Genomic DNA, 18,975 nt, shown 5'->3' on the forward strand with positions numbered 1-18,975 from the left:
AAAAAAGTACGCCCAACATAAGTGCTATATGGACTCTTAAAAAATATAATATGCTAAAAGTAATGTTATATTTGGCATTGCATACAGAATATTTTAAAATTTGCTAAAATGTTTTTTGTATTAGACAAAATATATTTTAAAGTATTCTTTATACGAAATAATCATCTAAAGCATACAAAAAAAAAATATTATTTTGAATTATTTATTTTATCGAAACTTACTAATGACATTTTTTTTTTTTTGTGGGTGGTGAGGAAGCATTGGAGAGGTATGTGTCAAATATGACATTTTTTCATTTTGTTTAAAAAAAATGGAATTGAAAGAGGCAAATATAGCATTGGCAGTGGAGATACCTTTATGGAGTCTTATCTGAACCTAAATGACTTCAATGCCCTCGTCACCACCATCTTTAAGCTCTTCAACCCTTATGCATAACTGTTGTGGGGGGAAATTCTTGAACATGGACACGTGACTTGAATGATTCTTGGAAGGATGGACTTGAAGCTCGGATTGACTGCTTGACGGGCACCGTTGACAGAACTCCTCGGATGCACGAACGTTCAGCACGAACATGCACCACCAACCCATCAAGTAGCTCGAATGGAGTACTCCGTGGATATCAAATGTTAGTATAGATCGGCAAGACGGATCTAACAGATGAGCCATTGATTGACAGCCCTGACAATCCATACCATGTCAGATTAGTTCTGATTACTCCAGAACTGGTAGAGCAGTTGCAACTACCCCTACACCTAACATGTCAGAGGGTAAGCAAACTATCCTGAATCACATCAAACAATGGCACAGAAAACGATTATCATAGACGCCTATATAAGGGAGAGGACCATGGATAAAGGAGAGGTTCTTTTCTTCTTCTCTCTGAAAATAGATTAAGATTTATTGATTTGAATATCACAGTCTCTAACTTGATCGTCGGAGTGGGCTAATTCGCAGGTCTGCCCGAGTAAAGAAAAGAAGAAAAAGTGTAGAGCGGAAAAAAGCATCTACAATTTGGCGCTGTCTGTGGGAAACTTACAAGGAGAAAAACGACCAAGATGGGAAGAGCCAGAGGCGAAACACGCGGGGAGCTATCGAACCCCTTACCAGCAGACTCACCTCTGAATATTCAAGACCCTATGCTTGTGATGTACAACTTATTCAAGGAGATGAAAGAGGAAATGCGTAGGGGGTTGGAGAAACAGAATAATGAAATAACGAATATAAGGAGGGAGAATGAGGAACTCCAACAAAAGCTGGGCGAGGGTGCGGGAACTGAAGAAGGTCCAAGTGCAGAACAAAGCCAGGGCCATACTGTCCGAACCGCGAGGACAGAGGCAGATTGGACCGAGGATTCGGCGACAATAAAAATGCAGCAGGGAAGCTCGGAAGTTAAGGACTTAATGATAAGAAAGGAAGTGAAGAAAATGTTAAGACGGAGAGATGAAGAACTTACACGTGGAAAGGACCCTGGACAAAATGTGCGCAATGCAATCTGGGAACTCAAGGGAACGCCGTTCTCACCGATGATTTAAAATGAAATAAAAAATTCACCACTAAATTTTATGTTCTACCAATATGTTGGAGTTGATTTCATCATTTTGTCACCTAAACCATATATTTTTTCAAAATGGTTTGATCAAAGCACATAATGGGTCCATGTACTCGAAATTTTTCCAAAAAAAGGGCAAAATATTCTCTGAACAAGGTGTTCTTCCATTAAATTGACGATTTGATGAATTAATCAATAATTCATTGATTAAAATTGGAATATGGTAACTTTTTATCATTCACCTTCAAAATTTTATTTTCTCCAACATTCAAATTTCAAGTACAAGATAGGGATTTTATGGGAGCTGAAGATGATGGGTTTTGGGAAGATATCCGAAAAAATAATTTGTATATTCTCCAATATTTTTCCAATTTAGTATGAAACTTTCTTGAATTTATCAAAATTAACTGAATTGATTCCTTCTTTGTTACCATGCTGCAACCTCCTCATGTATAACATATATTATTATGTGAGGAGCTAACGTCAAACTTGTTCCCTACAAAGTTCACTTAGAAGCCGGCCTTCTTGTGGAAAACTGATAAACAATTAATGGCATTGTGGGCTCATCTCCTTGTCTCAACTATCAGCTTATGACACAATAAATAATTGAGGTTAGCAAAACCAACTCCCAGAAGAGAGAAAGAATTATCCAGTTTGGGGGCATTACATGAAAATGGCGTCGAAGATTAACAGCAAAGCGACCATGCTTTTCAACTTGGTTATGATGTTCTCTCTTCTTCTCATCATCTCCTTGGCCGAGGGCAGACTACTTAGCGGTAAGTGTCGATCTACACGTCATCAAAATTGTGTCCCACCATTACGATCAGATGGTGATCAATCGGTCACTAGTACCACATATATATCTAGCTAGTATTCAAAATTGAGTGAGAGGTGGTTGATCTCTCTTTTAATGACCAACTGATCATCACTTATATGTTGTTGAATGCTTAGGGACTGGCCTCTAAGTTTACACCCCAAAGTGGCACTGGTTCTCAAGCATTTACATTTTTTTTTGTCGGAACTATATTGCAAACCAACTTTTTATTATAGTATATTAAGAATCAAAATTATATATTACACACCAAATAATAATGAGTCGTGATAATATGACGCCCCCTTTGACACACACCCCTTTACGCCCCCATCACAAAACCGTAGATCAATTGCCTTGGGATACACAATAAAAAGATTTATGGTTAGACGTATCCCGATGCAAATGATCTATGGCTATGTGATGGGGGCATAGGAGGGCATGTGTAAAGGGACTGTCAAAAAATCATTATTCAATAATAATAAATGAAAGCTTTTATTAACACACTAACTTTTACTTATAATACACCAATTTATATATAGATAAGGGTTTGGGTGAATCTCCATTATGTACTCTGAATATGACGAAATTCCAAGTTTGGTACGTTGTTCATTTTGATTCCCAAAACATGCATTCGTCATTTTCATAACCTACAAATTCGTGAGTTTGTCACTTTTAATATCCACAAATTTGTACATATACCAGTGAATTCATTGATTATAAAAGTGATGAATTTACTCAAAATGCATGTTTTGGGAATTAAAATGAACAATATACGGAAACTGGAATTTGGACATAAGTTGGGCACATTTTGGGAAATATCCCTAAGGGTTTTAATTTCACAAGGATTGATGTGTTGCAAATTATTGTTGTGTGCCAATGGAAAATTATGTTAAAAAGGGGTAAATTCGATGCCAAAGTCATATCCATCGAATTTAGCCAAATTCGTTGAATCTTGGCGGCGAATTTCCCTCTTTTTCGCATAGTGTAACCTGTATAAGAAATTGCGTAAATAGTGCTATAGCGAACCACCACATGACAAGCATCATCAGAGGAGGAGGATGCTCTTGCCTCATCTGAGGTTAATTGTTCTTGTTTGTAGCATTTGTTATTGTAGATGATAGTTAACATAATTTTTCACATGGTCCACCAGAATTTGGTGGCGTTGGACTAAGCTCCATTGTGTAAAAACCTCGGAGTGGGAGGATCAAATGGGGATCGAATTATGGTATAGATGTCATGGGAGGGAAAAAGCCTCATTGGTGCCTTCCTGCATAATATCAATGTGGTGGGAATGAGTCTCCAAGATATGGGTTGGTCAGTAAAAAAGGGCAATGAGCAGTAGTTAGTCATGTTGGGGCACAATCTGATGTCCATACAAGTATTGTGTATGTCTGTGTCCTTGACAATTCTTAAAAAATGAGGCAGGGTATATCGGCAATTGTGTAGCTTGCACAAGTTGACACCATGACCATTTTCAATTGTAGAGCCATCCTAGTCTTCTTCCCCTCTCTGCCCTTTTTCAGGAGATGGGGGAAAGGAGAGATGAGCACAGTCCAACTACTCCTTTTGCTCACATAGCGAAGACTGAAGACTCTCTCAACCATGAAAAACAGCTACACCAAATATTGCCCTCGTCTCTAATCAAAGGCGTTGATGTTGAACTAATGTGAATAAAAAGGGAAGAAGATTGTTCTGAGTCACGTAGTAATTTATGTTGTCTTATAGACAGTAGATGCTCACGCTCCAATTGAAATCGAAGATGCATCTAGCATTGCTGGAGAATTTGTCTTTACGATACAAGAGAGTCTAGTTTTACCAAAACTGTATATTTCCTCAAAATTGACATTATTTTTTAGAAAATATGTCATATAGAATCTTGGATACACGAATGCCTTTTTTTGTGTGTAGAAAATAGAAATTTTTTTTATATATTAAGAATAGAGTTAGAAATAAAGAGATTAAATTTTTCTGATTAATTTTCTTGATAGAATTAATCTCTATATGTAGAGAAAATTTTCAAAAGTCACATCCATTAGAAAATGGTCAATGGAACTCAATAAGTACAAAATCGATTGGAACCACTAGGCACCTATTCAGATTTGAGAATCTGTTAGGCACCCACTGGGCCCATTCGACACTTTTTGGGTATGTTTGGAACCTATCTAAAGTTGGATGGCCCCCCCTCTTAATTTCTCTCTCTTCTTTCTTTCTTTTATATTATATATATAGGGGCATGTTTGGCATCCTACTATTTACGCTACGTGTCTTGTCCTACATGGGTTAGAAGTTTGAGAATGAGTTGATTTTGGAGATCAGCCCATTCCGAAATTTTTAACCCCATCAAAAATGGTTTACAAAAAATGGACAGTCCACAATTCTTCAACTTGTAAACATTGGGCTAGAAGTTTCGGAATAGACTGATTTTTGGTAAGGATGATCTTCTCACCATAGAGATCATCCTCATAAAATTCAGTCAATTCGAAAATTTCTAACCCATGTAGGACAAAACACATAGGGCAAATAGTAGGGTGTTGAAAATTTTCCATATATATATATATATACACACACACACACACACGGGTCAAGTTCGACAACCAACATTAGGAAGCCAATGACTTGTCCTATATGCCTTAAAAGTTTTGGATTGAATTGATTTTTTGTGATGAAGATCTCTATGATGAGGAGGTCATCCTCACAAAACATCAGCCCAATTTGTACCTTCTAACCCCGTCAAAAGTGATTAGAATTATGGATTATCGATTTTTTTATTGATAATTTGTAAATCAATTTTGATGGATTTAAAATTTTTTGATTTGACTGATTTTTTTAAGGATGACCTCCTCATCCTAAATATCATTCTCACAAAATGTCAGTTCAATCCGAAACTTTTAAGCCATTGAGGATAAAATTGGCTCCTTAACATTGGATGTTGGACGTCACCAAACATAAAGTAACTTTCAAATTTTATTTTAAAACAAATTAAATTAAATTTATTTGAATCAATCCAAAATAAATATAAATAACATTTATTTTTAACAATTGTGCCCTGCATGGCCCACTCCCTCCATCAATTCTCCTTTCATCAATCAGTACTTTTCCTCCTCTGTCTCATCTCTTCAACTTATAATTTAGTCTGAACGACTATTAACTTGTTAAAATTACCCTACCTAATATTCCTCCAACTCAATAGATCACGTGTTTTCACTTTCTAAAATTCCCTCAAGAATCAAGATCTCACCTATAATCTTTCTGGTTGTGCCTTGCATCGTTGGTGATAGCAAAAGTCTCCTATCTCAAAGATAGAGGTTATATAAGAGATGGAAAGAATTTGCCGATACGTCTGTATGATAAAACATGACTATCCCCTCCCCCTCGAAAAAAAAAAAAAAAAAATTCTCAATCTTTATCCTCATTGAACGTATCTTGAGGACATTTTATTGCCTTCTCCGCTCCCCTAACCAAGCTTTGAATATCCCGAACTTTACTGCATTTCCTATTCTAGCTACTACCCTTTCCCATAAAACCCCGTCAAAGTCGAGACAGATTGCAAATTCCTCTTCAAGAACTTTCTCGAGGAAGAAGAACAAGAAAATAAAGAGGTGTAGTGATGAATTTATCAGGGATGTTAGGATAAAAGGATGGTGTGACAATATAAGCTCTACATAGCCAAAATTCGACCCCCATCTTATGGGTTTTCCTACATAGCATAAATTCATATCATCTTATGTGAAATAAGTTGTTTGGACAAATTTTTTTTCAGATTTCATGAGAATTTACACTCTTAGCTTTTTGTATGAACAGTCGTCGGAAAGGTGGCATCCTCCCCACAGTGTGATTCGGTTGTTGCAGTCCAAAGCGACGATACATGCTTCGACATCATTCAAACCAACAATATAACTGCCACTACCTTCAGCGCCATCAACCCTAATCTCGTCTGCAACAAGCTCTTCGTGGGTGAATGGATCTGTGTGGCCGGGACGGTGAACTAAATTCGATGAAGGACTAGCCCAAAATGAAAGAGATAGGAACTAAATTCTTCCTCTCTATGCCAATTTTATTAGTTTGTCACTAAGACATTGTCCTTGATTCTAATGGAATCTCAATAAATGATAATTTCATAAGAAGTTTTTGTATTGTAAGTGATCGATCTTACTCTTTAAGAAGTGCTACAGTAATTATTTTATTAAGCATATTACAAAAATGTTAAATATAATTTTATTATTGGATATGTTGTGCAATGTTGAGGTGATATGTGTGAGCATCATGCAAAACAGTAATTATTAACCTCAGATGTATATTTTAAAAATAGAGAAAATGTAGGAGACACTATGAAAGTTTGATAATCTGACTACCCTACGTGGCAAACTCAATCAACTACTCTGACTGACAAGTTCAGGAACAGTAGATCTGTACTCCTTGGGATACATGGCTACACTTCCCCATAAAAAGTGTATCTCGGGGGGGGGGATTATGTATCCCGAGGAATGTAGATCTACGGTTTTTGAACTTGTCACATCAGGGAGTCAATTGAGTATGCCACGTGAGTTAGTCAGATTATCACGACTCTAATTTGCTATAAATTTAAATAATTACCTTAAAACAACTGATGTGCCACGGGTGAACTTACTTTTAACAAGATCAGTTTCTCAAAAGGCTTTTTAAGTGGAGATTTCATGTCTTTCACTTAAAAAATATAGGCACAACAAAATTTTCCTGAAGGCGACATTTTCAAATTTGAGATGTCGATGATGAGAATAAACATCGACGAATAGAATTTGGTTTTGGGTAGACAGATTTGAAATCATAATGTTGAAATTTGATAAGAGACTAGCATCTTGATTAAGGGCAGGAGTACTAATGGGTGATTTTTATCAACATTTTCCCCAACAAGGAATGCAAGTCTTTTATCAAAACTAGGAGAGAGAGAGAGAAGAAAAATACAAGAAAACAACAGAAACTAGGGATACAACTCAGGCAGGTTGAACAATTCAACTAGACATGCAAATCAGGAAAATTTCAAACAATTCAAGCCAATCCCAGCCCAATCCGTGCTTAGGTTCATTGTGCCCAACTAAAGCTCAAGCCTGATTTAGCCTGGTATATATATATACACACACGAAAGATTGTTTATATTTAAGTGAGGTGTGACAAGTTAGAAGAAAAAAAAAGTCTGAAAAAATATTGAAAGAATGTTATGGTATATAACAGAGGTTGGGCTGGTCTTGTCAAGAAGGCTTGGTCTTGAGCCCAAATCCGTCATTTGAATTAGCACTCTTTTGAGACACTAATCCATACATAAGTCAAACTGATTGCTGATTTTACTTTGTTGGGTTTTAGGTTTCTTATCATGGGCCAGACCCATTAATAAGAAGTGGTTAGGTGAAGAAAGAGTGCATGAACTGACATACATGACTGACATCATAGGCAATGTAAGACTAAGTATAAATGTCTTAGTGGATTGAAGCCCTTATCTTCATTGCTTTGTTAAATTCTTGGCACCCACAATCATGCTTGTATGATTCAGTAAAAGTGTAAAATTCAAACAATTTCAACCAAAAATAATATCAAATCGAAGTAACTTCATTGACTCTATCCTCAAAATCAATAAGACAAGCTCATACTGACAGAGAGAATCAAACTAGAACATTAAATTTAACATAGTCTTCCCCTGAAAACAGGAGTACATATATACTTATCTATACTTATAATTAAGAACTAAGAAGATAAAAAAATGAAATTAAGGAAAATTAAAAAAAAAAAAAAATACAAAGAACGCCTCCAAAATTGTGTTTCTTCTTAGACATCATGTATTGTAGGTTTATTTGTGTCGTTAGGAATGTACTTGCCCCAGAACTTGTGTTGGGTTTTAGGTTTCTTATCATGGGCCAGACCCATTAATAAGAAGTGGTTAGGTGAAGAAAGAGTGCATGAACTGACATACATGACTGACATCATAGGCAATGTAAGACTAAGTATAAATGTCTTAGTGGATTGAAGCCCTTATCTTCATTGCTTTGTTAAATTCTTGGCACCCACAATCATGCTTGTGTGGTTAAGTAAAAGTGTAAATGTAAAACAACTTCAACCAAAAACAATATCAAATCTAAGTAACTTCATTGAATCCATCCTCAAAATCAATAAGACAAGCTCATATTGACAGAGAGAATCAAACTAGAACATTAAATTTAACGTAATCTTCCCCTAAAAACAGGAGTACATATATATACCTATCTATAATTATAATTAAGAACTAAGAAGATAAAAAACTGAAATTAAGGAAAATTAAAAAAAAAAAAAAAATACAAAGAACGCCTCCAAAATTGTGTTTCTTCTTAGACATCATGTATTGTAGGTTTATTTGTGTCGATCGCATCATTAGGAATGTACTTGCCCCAGAACTTGTGTTGTTTCCAAACACCCCACATCTCTTCAATAGGTACACCTTTGGTCTCAGGTAAAAAGATCCAAACAAAGATGGTCATCACGACCATCCAAGCAGCAAAGAAGAAGAATAGGCCGAACTTCATGTAGCAGAGCATCTGAAGGAACACTTGGGCAATCAAGAAGGTGAACAACATATTTACTGCGACAGTGATACTTTGAGCAGCAGATCGAATTTCTAAAGGAAATATCTCACTTGGAACCAACCACCCCAACGGACCCCATGACCACGCAAAGCCAGAAACAAAGACACAAATGCAGACCACCACCATAGCAGCATAACCTGGGCCTATAGTCGCCACACCATCATTTCCAAACTTAATCGCGATCAAAATTCCAACCAATAACTGCATATAATATCACATAATAAAAAAGATACATTAATTAATATACACTAATTAATAAAATAAAATATAAATAACAATATATAATCATACCTGAAAGATAAACATTTGAATCCCACCCTGCAGAAGTAACCACCTCCTCCCCTTCCTATCGACAAGATAAATAGACACAAAAGTGGCAACGACATTTACTAGTCCGGTGATTACAGAGGAGAAAAGAGAGGCATTGTTTCCAAAACCGAGGGTCTTGAAAAGGACAGGGGCATAGAACATGACCACGTTTATACCAGTGATCTGTTGGAAGAAAGGAATCAATATAGCCATCACCAAATGTGGTCTATACTTCCTCTGTCGAATATTTTTCCATGGATGTTCTACCTTCTTTGATGCTTCACTCGCAGATACTAAATCATTAAACTCTTCATCAACATCGTCAGTGCCACGAACTTTTCTAAGCATCATTCTAGCCTTTTCAGGATCATTACGCTCGATGATTGAATTTGGTGTATCGGGCAAAACAAAAGCTCCAATGGTGATAAATGCACCAGGAACTGCAGCAAGAGCCAAACTCAAACGCCAACCCCAACCAGCCTTGATCTTGTCTGAACCATAGTTCACAAGGTTGGCAGCTAGAATACCAATTGTGATCATCAATTGGAAAAAGATGTTGAGAGCACCACGATACTTGTAAGGAGACATCTCAGATAGATACAGTGGCACGGACTATTAAAAAAAAAATTAATAACAAGCAAAGAATTAAACATTTGCATTAGATATAATAAATAAAAAACGCTAATTATAAATAAAAAGCATTGAATTGATTTGATGAATATTACCTGATTTGCAAGGCCAACACCGACACCGAGCAAGATACGACCAAGGATGAGCATAGTAATATTTACAGCAGCACCATTGATGGCTGCTCCAACGAAAAATATGAAACCACCGAAGAGCATTGAAATCTTTCGTCCGTACTTCCTCGTGATTGTCGAAGCACAGAGCGAAGAAACCAGAGCTGCCAAATACAAAGACGACGTGAACAACGTCAAAATCTCGCTGTTGAATTTGCAGTACTGATTGGTGGACTTGTCACCCATCTCCTTCTCATACACAGAAGGGAAAAACTTTTTCAAGAAAGGATGCATCGATGTAACTCCACCTATTATAAAACATCAAATGTCATGTTAGATATTAATATAATAAAAATAAATTGTATTAAGATTTAGAAGAAAAAAAAAATTCTTACCTGAAATGCCAATGTCATAACCAAAGATCAAACCACCCCAAGCAGCAATGAAACAAGCGATGAATACAAACCATGTCATAGTCCCTGGATAATTCTTACCCGGTCCACCGCCATTACCGGGTGGATCAATAAAACCAGCACCAGCCATTGATGTTGAAGATCTCTACTCGTTCTTAATTTGCTATTTTGATTTTTATTTCGATAGTGAAACGTGAATGATGAAAAAGTAATGAAGGGGAGCTATATATTTATACAAGTATGGAGTCTAGTATTTTGTACTGAGGTAACACAAACTCTTATTCCAATCCATTCTTAATTATAATTAATCTCTATTTCCAATTCCTACTCTGATTTTTCAACTTAGAAGGCGTTTTTATGAATTTCTATTTTCGGAACTCTACTCTGATTCGTATTAGTACGAATCTTTGATTATATGACCCGGTTTGACTAGGTATCGGGCTGGGTTAGACCCGATTCATTCTTAGTGTTGGGCTTAGTAGCTATCCTGATTTGCGGCCCAGCCGATTAACTTTTATATCTTCGACTCTACCTTCTTAGAAAGCAAATTGGAGCCTTTATTTTTTTAATCTCTAAAAAATAATTATTGACCTGTATCTAATTTAGGAAGTTTAAGCTATATAAGTTTATAATTCTCATAAGTTAAAACTTTGAAATAGGCTAGCCTTACTAACTTAGTGAGATTTCAAATCTTACTAAGGGTTGTTAGGCCCATATGGATTATCACATTGGAAATCCAACACCACAGCCTTCTAAATTTTATGGAAAAACTTAGATGAAAAAAATATTCTATTAAAAAGAACTCTTTTTTGAACTTGATCCAAAGTGTTGAAAATGGATGGCTATGGAACTCCCAAATTTAAAATTAAAATTCGAAGGTGAATGTTTTTTTAGTCATGTTAGAGAGACCTCAAGGTTGGACCTCATATTGCACACCTTGACATGAAATTGGATAGGAACCATAGATGCTTTTTCACTCATATCTCGAGAAAAGATATCTACGATTCCCATACACTTTCATGTCAGGGTGTGATATGTGAGGTCCAATCTAGAGGTCACTTTAGCATTATTCTTTTTTTTTATTTTGTTTTTTTATCATAGAAATTTGTCTTGCATCCGAACTTATGGTTTTGGATACCACATAAGGAAAGTATTTTCTTTATTGAAGTTAGCAAGAAAAGTGTTTGTCTAAAATTTTAAATTTTAAAGAGAAATTTAACGACCTCATTGGTACATTTTTATTACAATAACCCCTTTGGAGTTGTCCGAACTCCAAGGGAACCTAACCAACAAGTGTTGTCCATAATGGTCAGGGCCTTCTTTCAAAAAGGGAAAGGTCTTGAGTTCAAGACCTCTTGTTGGCAATGTTCAGGGTTTTATTTTAGAAATTACTTAGCACATTTTTTTGTAAACCACTTTTGATGGGATCTTTGGGTGGTGATCCACCAACTGTTAGTTCGGGGCTCCCTCCATTTATTTTGGAATGGGTTGATTTTTTTTAAGGATGATCTCATTGTCATAATAATCTTCCTCACTAAAAATCAGCCTATTCCGAGACTTCTAACCCATACATAAAAAATTTGTTTGGCTCTCTTTAGGGTATCTGAACTTCACCTTATATATATATATATAGGGGAATACTAACATCTAAGACCGAATGAGAATGTTAATAATCTCTATCACTTTTAATTTTTTTTTAAAAACCCTTACCCATTTTGTTTTTTTAGTGAAACAAGCAAGGGCGTCTTGATCTTTTACATAATAAATAAATTTATTATGCCTTTAATAAATATATTTATTATATTGACATTAATTACCAAAGCATTAATTATGAATATAGTATTTAAATATAAAAACTTAAATGGTCTTAATATTTATTATGTAAAAGAAAAACATTTATTATGCAAACAAGTATTTATTATACAAAAGACTAACATATAATTGTATTTTTCATGCAAAGACAAAATTAAAAAATGTATTATTGAAAAATGGAAGTGTTGGAGAATGCTAACGTCCCCATAAGGTCTTGGACGTTAGCATATATATATATGGGTCAGGTTCCATGGACAAAATTTCTACAAAAAGTGTTTTGTCCTATATGGGCTAAAAGTTTTGGAATGGCTAGATTTTTTGTGAGCATGATCTCTATGATAAGAAAATCACCCTCACAAAAATTAGCCAAATTTAAAATTTATAATCTTAGTTTATAAGTTGAAGAATCGTGAACCATCAACAAGAATAGAAGACATAACCCAACATATATATATATATATATATATATGGGTCAGGTTCAAGGGCCATATGAGAAAACATATGAGAAAACTTTCGTTTTTCAAAATAAGGGTTAGAGGTTTTGGATTGAGCTGATTTTTTGCAAGGATGGTCACTATGATGAGAAGATCATCCTCACAAAAAATCAGTTCAATCAGAAACTTCTAAATCCATCAAAAGTGATTTACAAATTAGTGATAAAAATTGGTAAAAAATCGACGGTCCATATTCTAAATCACTTTTAATGTGGTTAGAAGTTTCAGATTGGGCTGATTTTTTTTTTTTTTTTGGATGATCTTCCCATCATAGAGATCATCCTCACAAAAAATCAGCTCAATCCAAAATTTCTAACCCATATTTTAAAATTTTATTTACCGTCGAAAGTTTTCTCATATGTTTTCTCATATGGCCCTTGAGCCTGATATATATATATATATATATAGGGAGCGGTTCGGCAACCCTAAAGTTTGCCAAGTTTGGTGCCAAACATTTTTTGTAAATCACTTTTGATGGGGTTAGAAGTTTTGGAATAGGCTGATTTTTTGTGAGGATGATCTCTACGGTGAAGAGATCATCCTCACAAAAAATCAGCTCATTTTGAAACTTCTAACCCTAGTTTACGAGTTGAAGAATTGTGAACCGTCCAATTTTTGTAAATCACTTTTGATGGGGTTAGAAGTTTTGGAATAGGCTGATTTTTGGTGAGGAAGTTCTCCTCATCATAGAGATCATCCTCACAAAAAATCAACTCATTTCAAAGCTTCTAACCCATATTTTGAAAAATGTTTGGCACCAAACTTGGCAAACTTTAGGGCTGCTGAACCGTCCCCATATATATGGGTCGGGCTCCGTGTATACATGTGTCTATATCTACAACGTGTTTTGTCCTATATGACTAAATTTTTTGGATTGAGTTGATTTTTGATGAGGATGATCTCTATGATGAGAAGATCATCCTCACTAAAAATCAGCTCAATCCAAAAATTTTAACCATGTCAAAAGTAATTTACAAAAAATGGACGGTCCACGATTCTTCAACTCATAAATAAGGGGTTAGAAGTTTTAAAATTAGTTGATTTTTGGCGAAGATGATATCCTCATCATAGGATCCCGTTCAGCAACAAACATTTTGGCAAAATGTTTGTTGCTGAACATTTCCCATGTATATATATATATATATATACATATACATATACATATATATATATATATATATATATACATATATACATATATATATATATATACATACATACATATATATATATATACATACATACATATATATATATATATATATATATATATATATATATATATATATATATATACATACATACATATATATATATATATATATATACATATATATATATATATATAGGAGCGGTTCGACAACCTTAAAGTTTGCCAAACATTGTGCCAAACATTTTTCAAAACATGGGTTAGAAGCTTTGGAATGAGCTGATTTTTTGTGAGGATGATCTCTATGGTGAAGAGATTATCCTCTCCAAAAATCAACTCATTTTGAAATTGCTAACCTTAGTTTACAAATTGAAGAATCATGGACCATCCAATTTTTTAAATCACTTTGATGAGGTTAGAAGTTTTGGAATAGGCTGATTTTTTGTGAGGATGATCTCCTCATCATAGAGATCATCCTCACAAAAAATCAGCTCATTCCAAAAATTTTAACCCATGTTTTGAAAAATGTTTGGCAAACTTTAGGGCCGCCGAACCGCTCCATATATATATGGAGCGGTTCGGCATATGGAGCGGTTCGGCGGCCCTAAAGTTTGCCAAACATTTTTTGTAAAACACTTTAGATGGGGTTAGAAGTTTTGGAATATGCTGATTTTTTTGTGAGGATGAACTCTATGGTGAAGAGATCATCCTCACCAAAAATCAGCTCTTTTTGAAACTTCTAACCCTAGTTTACAAGTTGAAGAATCGTGGACCGTCTAATTTTTGTAAATCACTTTCAATGGTGTTAGAAGTTTTGGAATAGGATGATCTCCTCATCATAGAGATCATCCTGACAAAAAATCAGCTCATTCCAAAGCTTCTAACCCATGTTTTGAAAAATGTTTGGCAAATTTTAGGGCTACTGAACCGCTCCCTATATATATATATATATATATATATATATATATGGGGGCGGTTCAAGAGCCATATGAGAAGACATATGAAAAAAATTTCGTTTTTCAAAATAAGAGTTAGAGGTTTTGGATTGAGATGATTTTTTGCAAGGATGGTCACTATGATGAAAAGATCATCCTCACAAAAAATCAGCTCAATCAGAAACTTCTAAATCTATCAAAAGTGATTTACAAATTAGTGATAAAAATTAGTAAAAAATCAACAGTCCACATTCTAAATCACTTTTAATGGGGTTAGAAGTTTCAGATTGGGCTGATTTTTTTTTTGGATGATCTTCCCATCATAGAGATCATCCTCACAAAAAATCAGCTCAATCCAAAATTTCTAACCCATATTTTAAAATTTTATTAAAAATGAAAGTTTTTACATATGTTTTCTCATATGGCCCTTGAACCTGACCCTATATATATATATATATATATATATATATATATACACCAAAGATTGTTTATATTTAAGTGGGGTGTGACAAGTTAGAAGAAAATAAAGCCAGAAAAAATATTGATAGAATGTTATGGTATAGAACAGAGGTTGGGCTGGTCTTGTCAAGAAGGCTTGGTCTTGAGCCTAAATCCGTCATTTGAATTAGCACTCTTTTGAAACACTAATCCATACATAAGTCAAACTGATAGCTGATTTTACTTTGTAGCGTTTTAGGTTTCTTATCATGGGCCAGACCCATTAATAAATTTGTATTCAACAAATGAAGAAAATTTCAGAAATCCAATTCCTATGGAGTCTATCCATGGACTTGGGCCTACAACAATGAAGTGGTTAGGTGAAGAAAGAGTGCATCAACTGGCATACATGACTGACATCATAGGCAATGCAAGACCAAGTATAAATGTCTCAGTGGATTGAAGCCCTCATCTTCATTGCTTTGTTAAATTCTTGGCACCCACAATCATGCTTGTGTGGTTAAGTAAAAGTGTAAATGTAAAACAACTTCAACCAAAAAACAATATCTAATCTACGTAACTTCATTGAATCCATCCTCAAAATCAATAAGACAAGCTCATATTGACAGAGAGAATCAAACTAGAACATTAAATTTAACGTAATCTTCCCCTAAAAACAGGAGTACATATATATACCTATCTATACTTATAATTAAGAACTAAGAAGATAAAAAACTGAAATTAAGGAAAATTAAAAAAAATTAAAAAAAAAATACAAAGAACGCCTCCAAAATTGTGTTTCTTCTTAGACATCATGTATTGTAGGTTTATTTGTGTCGATCACATCATTAGGAATGTACTTGCCCCAGAACTTGTGTTGTTTCCAAACACCCCACATCTCTTCAATTGGTACACCTTTGGTCTCAGGTAAAAAGATCCAAACAAAGATGGTCATCACGACCATCCAAGCAGCAAAGAAGAAGAATAGGCCGAATTTCATGTAGCAGAGCATCTGAAGGAACACTTGGGCAATCAAGAAGGTGAACAACATATTTACTGCGACAGTGATACTTTGAGCAGCAGATCGAATTTCTAAAGGAAATATCTCACTTGGAACCAACCACCCCAACGGACCCCATGACCACGCAAAGCCAGAAACAAAGACACAAATGCAGACCACCACCATAGCAGCATAACCTGGGCCTATAGTCGCCACACCATCATTTCCAAACTTAATCGCGATCAAAATTCCAACCAATAACTGCATATAATATCACATAATAAAAAAGATACATTAATTAATATACACTAATTAATAAAATAAAATATAAATAACAATATATAATCATACCTGAAAGATAAACATTTGAATCCCACCCTGCAGAAGTAACCACCTCCTCCCCTTCCTATCGACAAGATAAATAGACACAAAAGTGGCAACGACATTTACTAGTCCGGTGATTACAGAGGAGAAAAGAGAGGCATTGTTTCCAAAACCGAGGGTCTTGAAAAGGACGGGGGCATAGAACATGACCACGTTTATACCAGTGATCTGTTGGAAGAAAGGAATCAATATGGCCATCACCAAATGTGGTCTATACTTCCTCTGTCGAATATTTTTCCATGGATGTTCTACCTTCTTCGACGCTTCACTTGCAGATACTAAATCATTAAACTCTTCATCAACATCGTCAGTGCCACGAACTTTTCTAAGCATCATTCTAGCCTTTTCAGGATCATTACGCTCGATGATTGAATTTGGTGTATCGGGCAAAACAAAAGCTCCAATGGTGATAAATGCACCAGGTACTGCAGCAAGAGCCAAACTCAAACGCCAACCCCAACCAGCCTTGATCTTGTCTGAACCATAGTTCACAAGGTTGGCAGCTAGAATACCAATTGTGATCATCAATTGGAAAAAGATGTTGAGAGCACCACGATACTTGTAAGGAGACATCTCAGATAGATACAGTGGCACGGACTATTAAAAAAAATAATAATAACAAACAAAGAATTAAACATTTGCATTAGATATAATAAATAAAAAAATGCTAATTATAAATAAAAATCATTGAATTGATTTGATGAATATTACCTGATTTGCAAGGCCAACACCGACACCGAGCAAGATACGACCAAGGATGAGCATAGTAATATTTACAGCAGCACCATTGATGGCTGCTCCAACGAAAAATATGAAACCACCGAAGAGCATTGAAATCTTTCGTCCGTACTTCCTCGTGATTGTCGAAGCACAGAGCGAAGAAACCAGAGCTGCCAAATACAAAGACGACGTGAACAACGTCAAAATCTCACTGTTGAATTTGCAGTACTGATTCGTGGACTTGTCACCCATCTCCTTCTCATACACAGAAGGGAAAAACTTTTTCAAGAAAGGATGCATCGATGTAACTCCACCTATTATAAAACATCAAATGTCATGTTAGATATTAATATAATAAAAATAAATTGTATTTAGATTTAGAAGAAAAAAAAAAATCTTACCTGAAATGCCAATGTCATAACCAAAGATCAAACCACCCCAAGCAGCAATGAAACAAGCAATGAATACAAACCATGTCATCGTCCCTGGATAATTCTTACCCGGTCCTCCACCATTACCGGGTGGATCAACAAAACCAGCACCAGCCATTGATGTTGAAGATCTCTACTCGTTCTTAATTTGCTACTTTGATTTTTATTTCGAGAGTGAAACGTGAATGATGAAAAAGTAATGAAGGGGAGCTACATATTTATACAAGTATGGAGTTCAGTATTTTGTACTGAGGTAACACAAACTCTTATTCCAATCCATTCTTAATTATAATTAATCTCTAATTCCAATTCCTACTCTGATTTTTCAACTTAGAAGCCGTTTTTATGAATTTCTATTTTCGGAACTCTACTCTGATTCGTATTAGTACGAATCTTCGATTAAATGACCCGGTATGACTAGGTATCGGGCTGGGTTAGACCCGATTCATTCTTAGTGTTGGGCTAGGTACGTATCCTGATTTGCGGCCCAGCCGATTGAATTTTATATCTTCGACTCTACCTTCTTAGAAAGCAAATTGGAGCCTTTATTTTTTTAATATCTAAAAAGTAATTATTGACCTGTATCTAATTTAGGAAGTTTAAGCTACATAAGTTAATAATTATCATAAGTTAAAACTTTGAACAGGCTAGCCTTACTAACTTAGTGAGATTTCAAATCTTACTAAGGGTTGTTAGGCCCATATGGATTATTACGTTGGAAATCCAACACCATAGCCTTCTAAATTTTATGGAAAAACTTAGATGAAAAAAAATTCTATTAAAAAGAACTCCTTTTTGAACTTGATCCAAAGTATTGAAAATGGATGGCTATGGAATTCCCAAATTTAAAATTAAAATTCAAAGGTGAATTTTTTTTTAGTCATATTGGAGTGACCTTAAGATTAGACCTCATATCGCACATCTTGACATGAAATTGGATAGGAATCATAGATGCTTTTTCACTCATATTTCAAGAAAAGATATCTACGATTCCCATACACTTTCATGTCAGGGTGTGCTATGTGAGGTCCAATCTTGAGGTCACTTCAGCATTATTATTATTATTATTATTTTTTTAATCCTAGAAATTTGTCTTGCATCTAAACTTTTGGTTTTGGATACGACATAAGGAAAGTACTTTCCTTATTGAAGTTAACAAGGAAAGTGCTTGTCTAAAATCTTAAACTTTAAAGAGAAAT

The 18,975-nt window shown here is 35.0% G+C and overlaps 2 protein-coding genes across 2 annotated transcripts; both read right to left on the minus strand.

Moving 5' to 3' along the window:
- Nucleotides 1–8,695: 8,695 nt before the first annotated feature.
- Nucleotides 8,696–10,542, minus strand: LOC147392114 (sugar transport protein MST7-like). Its single transcript, XM_086459145.1, has 4 exons — nt 10,395–10,542; nt 9,985–10,307; nt 9,242–9,871; nt 8,696–9,151 (listed from the first exon to the last, which is right to left on the minus strand). Exons 1-4 carry the CDS (start codon nt 10,540–10,542, stop codon nt 8,696–8,698), a joined length of 1,557 nt encoding a protein of 518 aa, XP_086315271.1.
- A 5,504-nt stretch (nt 10,543–16,046) lies between these two features.
- Nucleotides 16,047–17,894, minus strand: LOC147392115 (sugar transport protein MST7-like). Its single transcript, XM_086459146.1, has 4 exons — nt 17,747–17,894; nt 17,337–17,659; nt 16,593–17,222; nt 16,047–16,502 (listed from the first exon to the last, which is right to left on the minus strand). Exons 1-4 carry the CDS (start codon nt 17,892–17,894, stop codon nt 16,047–16,049), a joined length of 1,557 nt encoding a protein of 518 aa, XP_086315272.1.
- Between the last annotated feature and the right edge of the window lie 1,081 nt (nt 17,895–18,975).

The sequence above is a fragment of the Akebia trifoliata genome, chromosome 11, assembly GCF_017979445.1.
Source record: "Akebia trifoliata isolate Shusen 1 chromosome 11, ASM1797944v1, whole genome shotgun sequence".
Lineage (NCBI taxonomy): Eukaryota > Viridiplantae > Streptophyta > Magnoliopsida > Ranunculales > Lardizabalaceae > Akebia > Akebia trifoliata.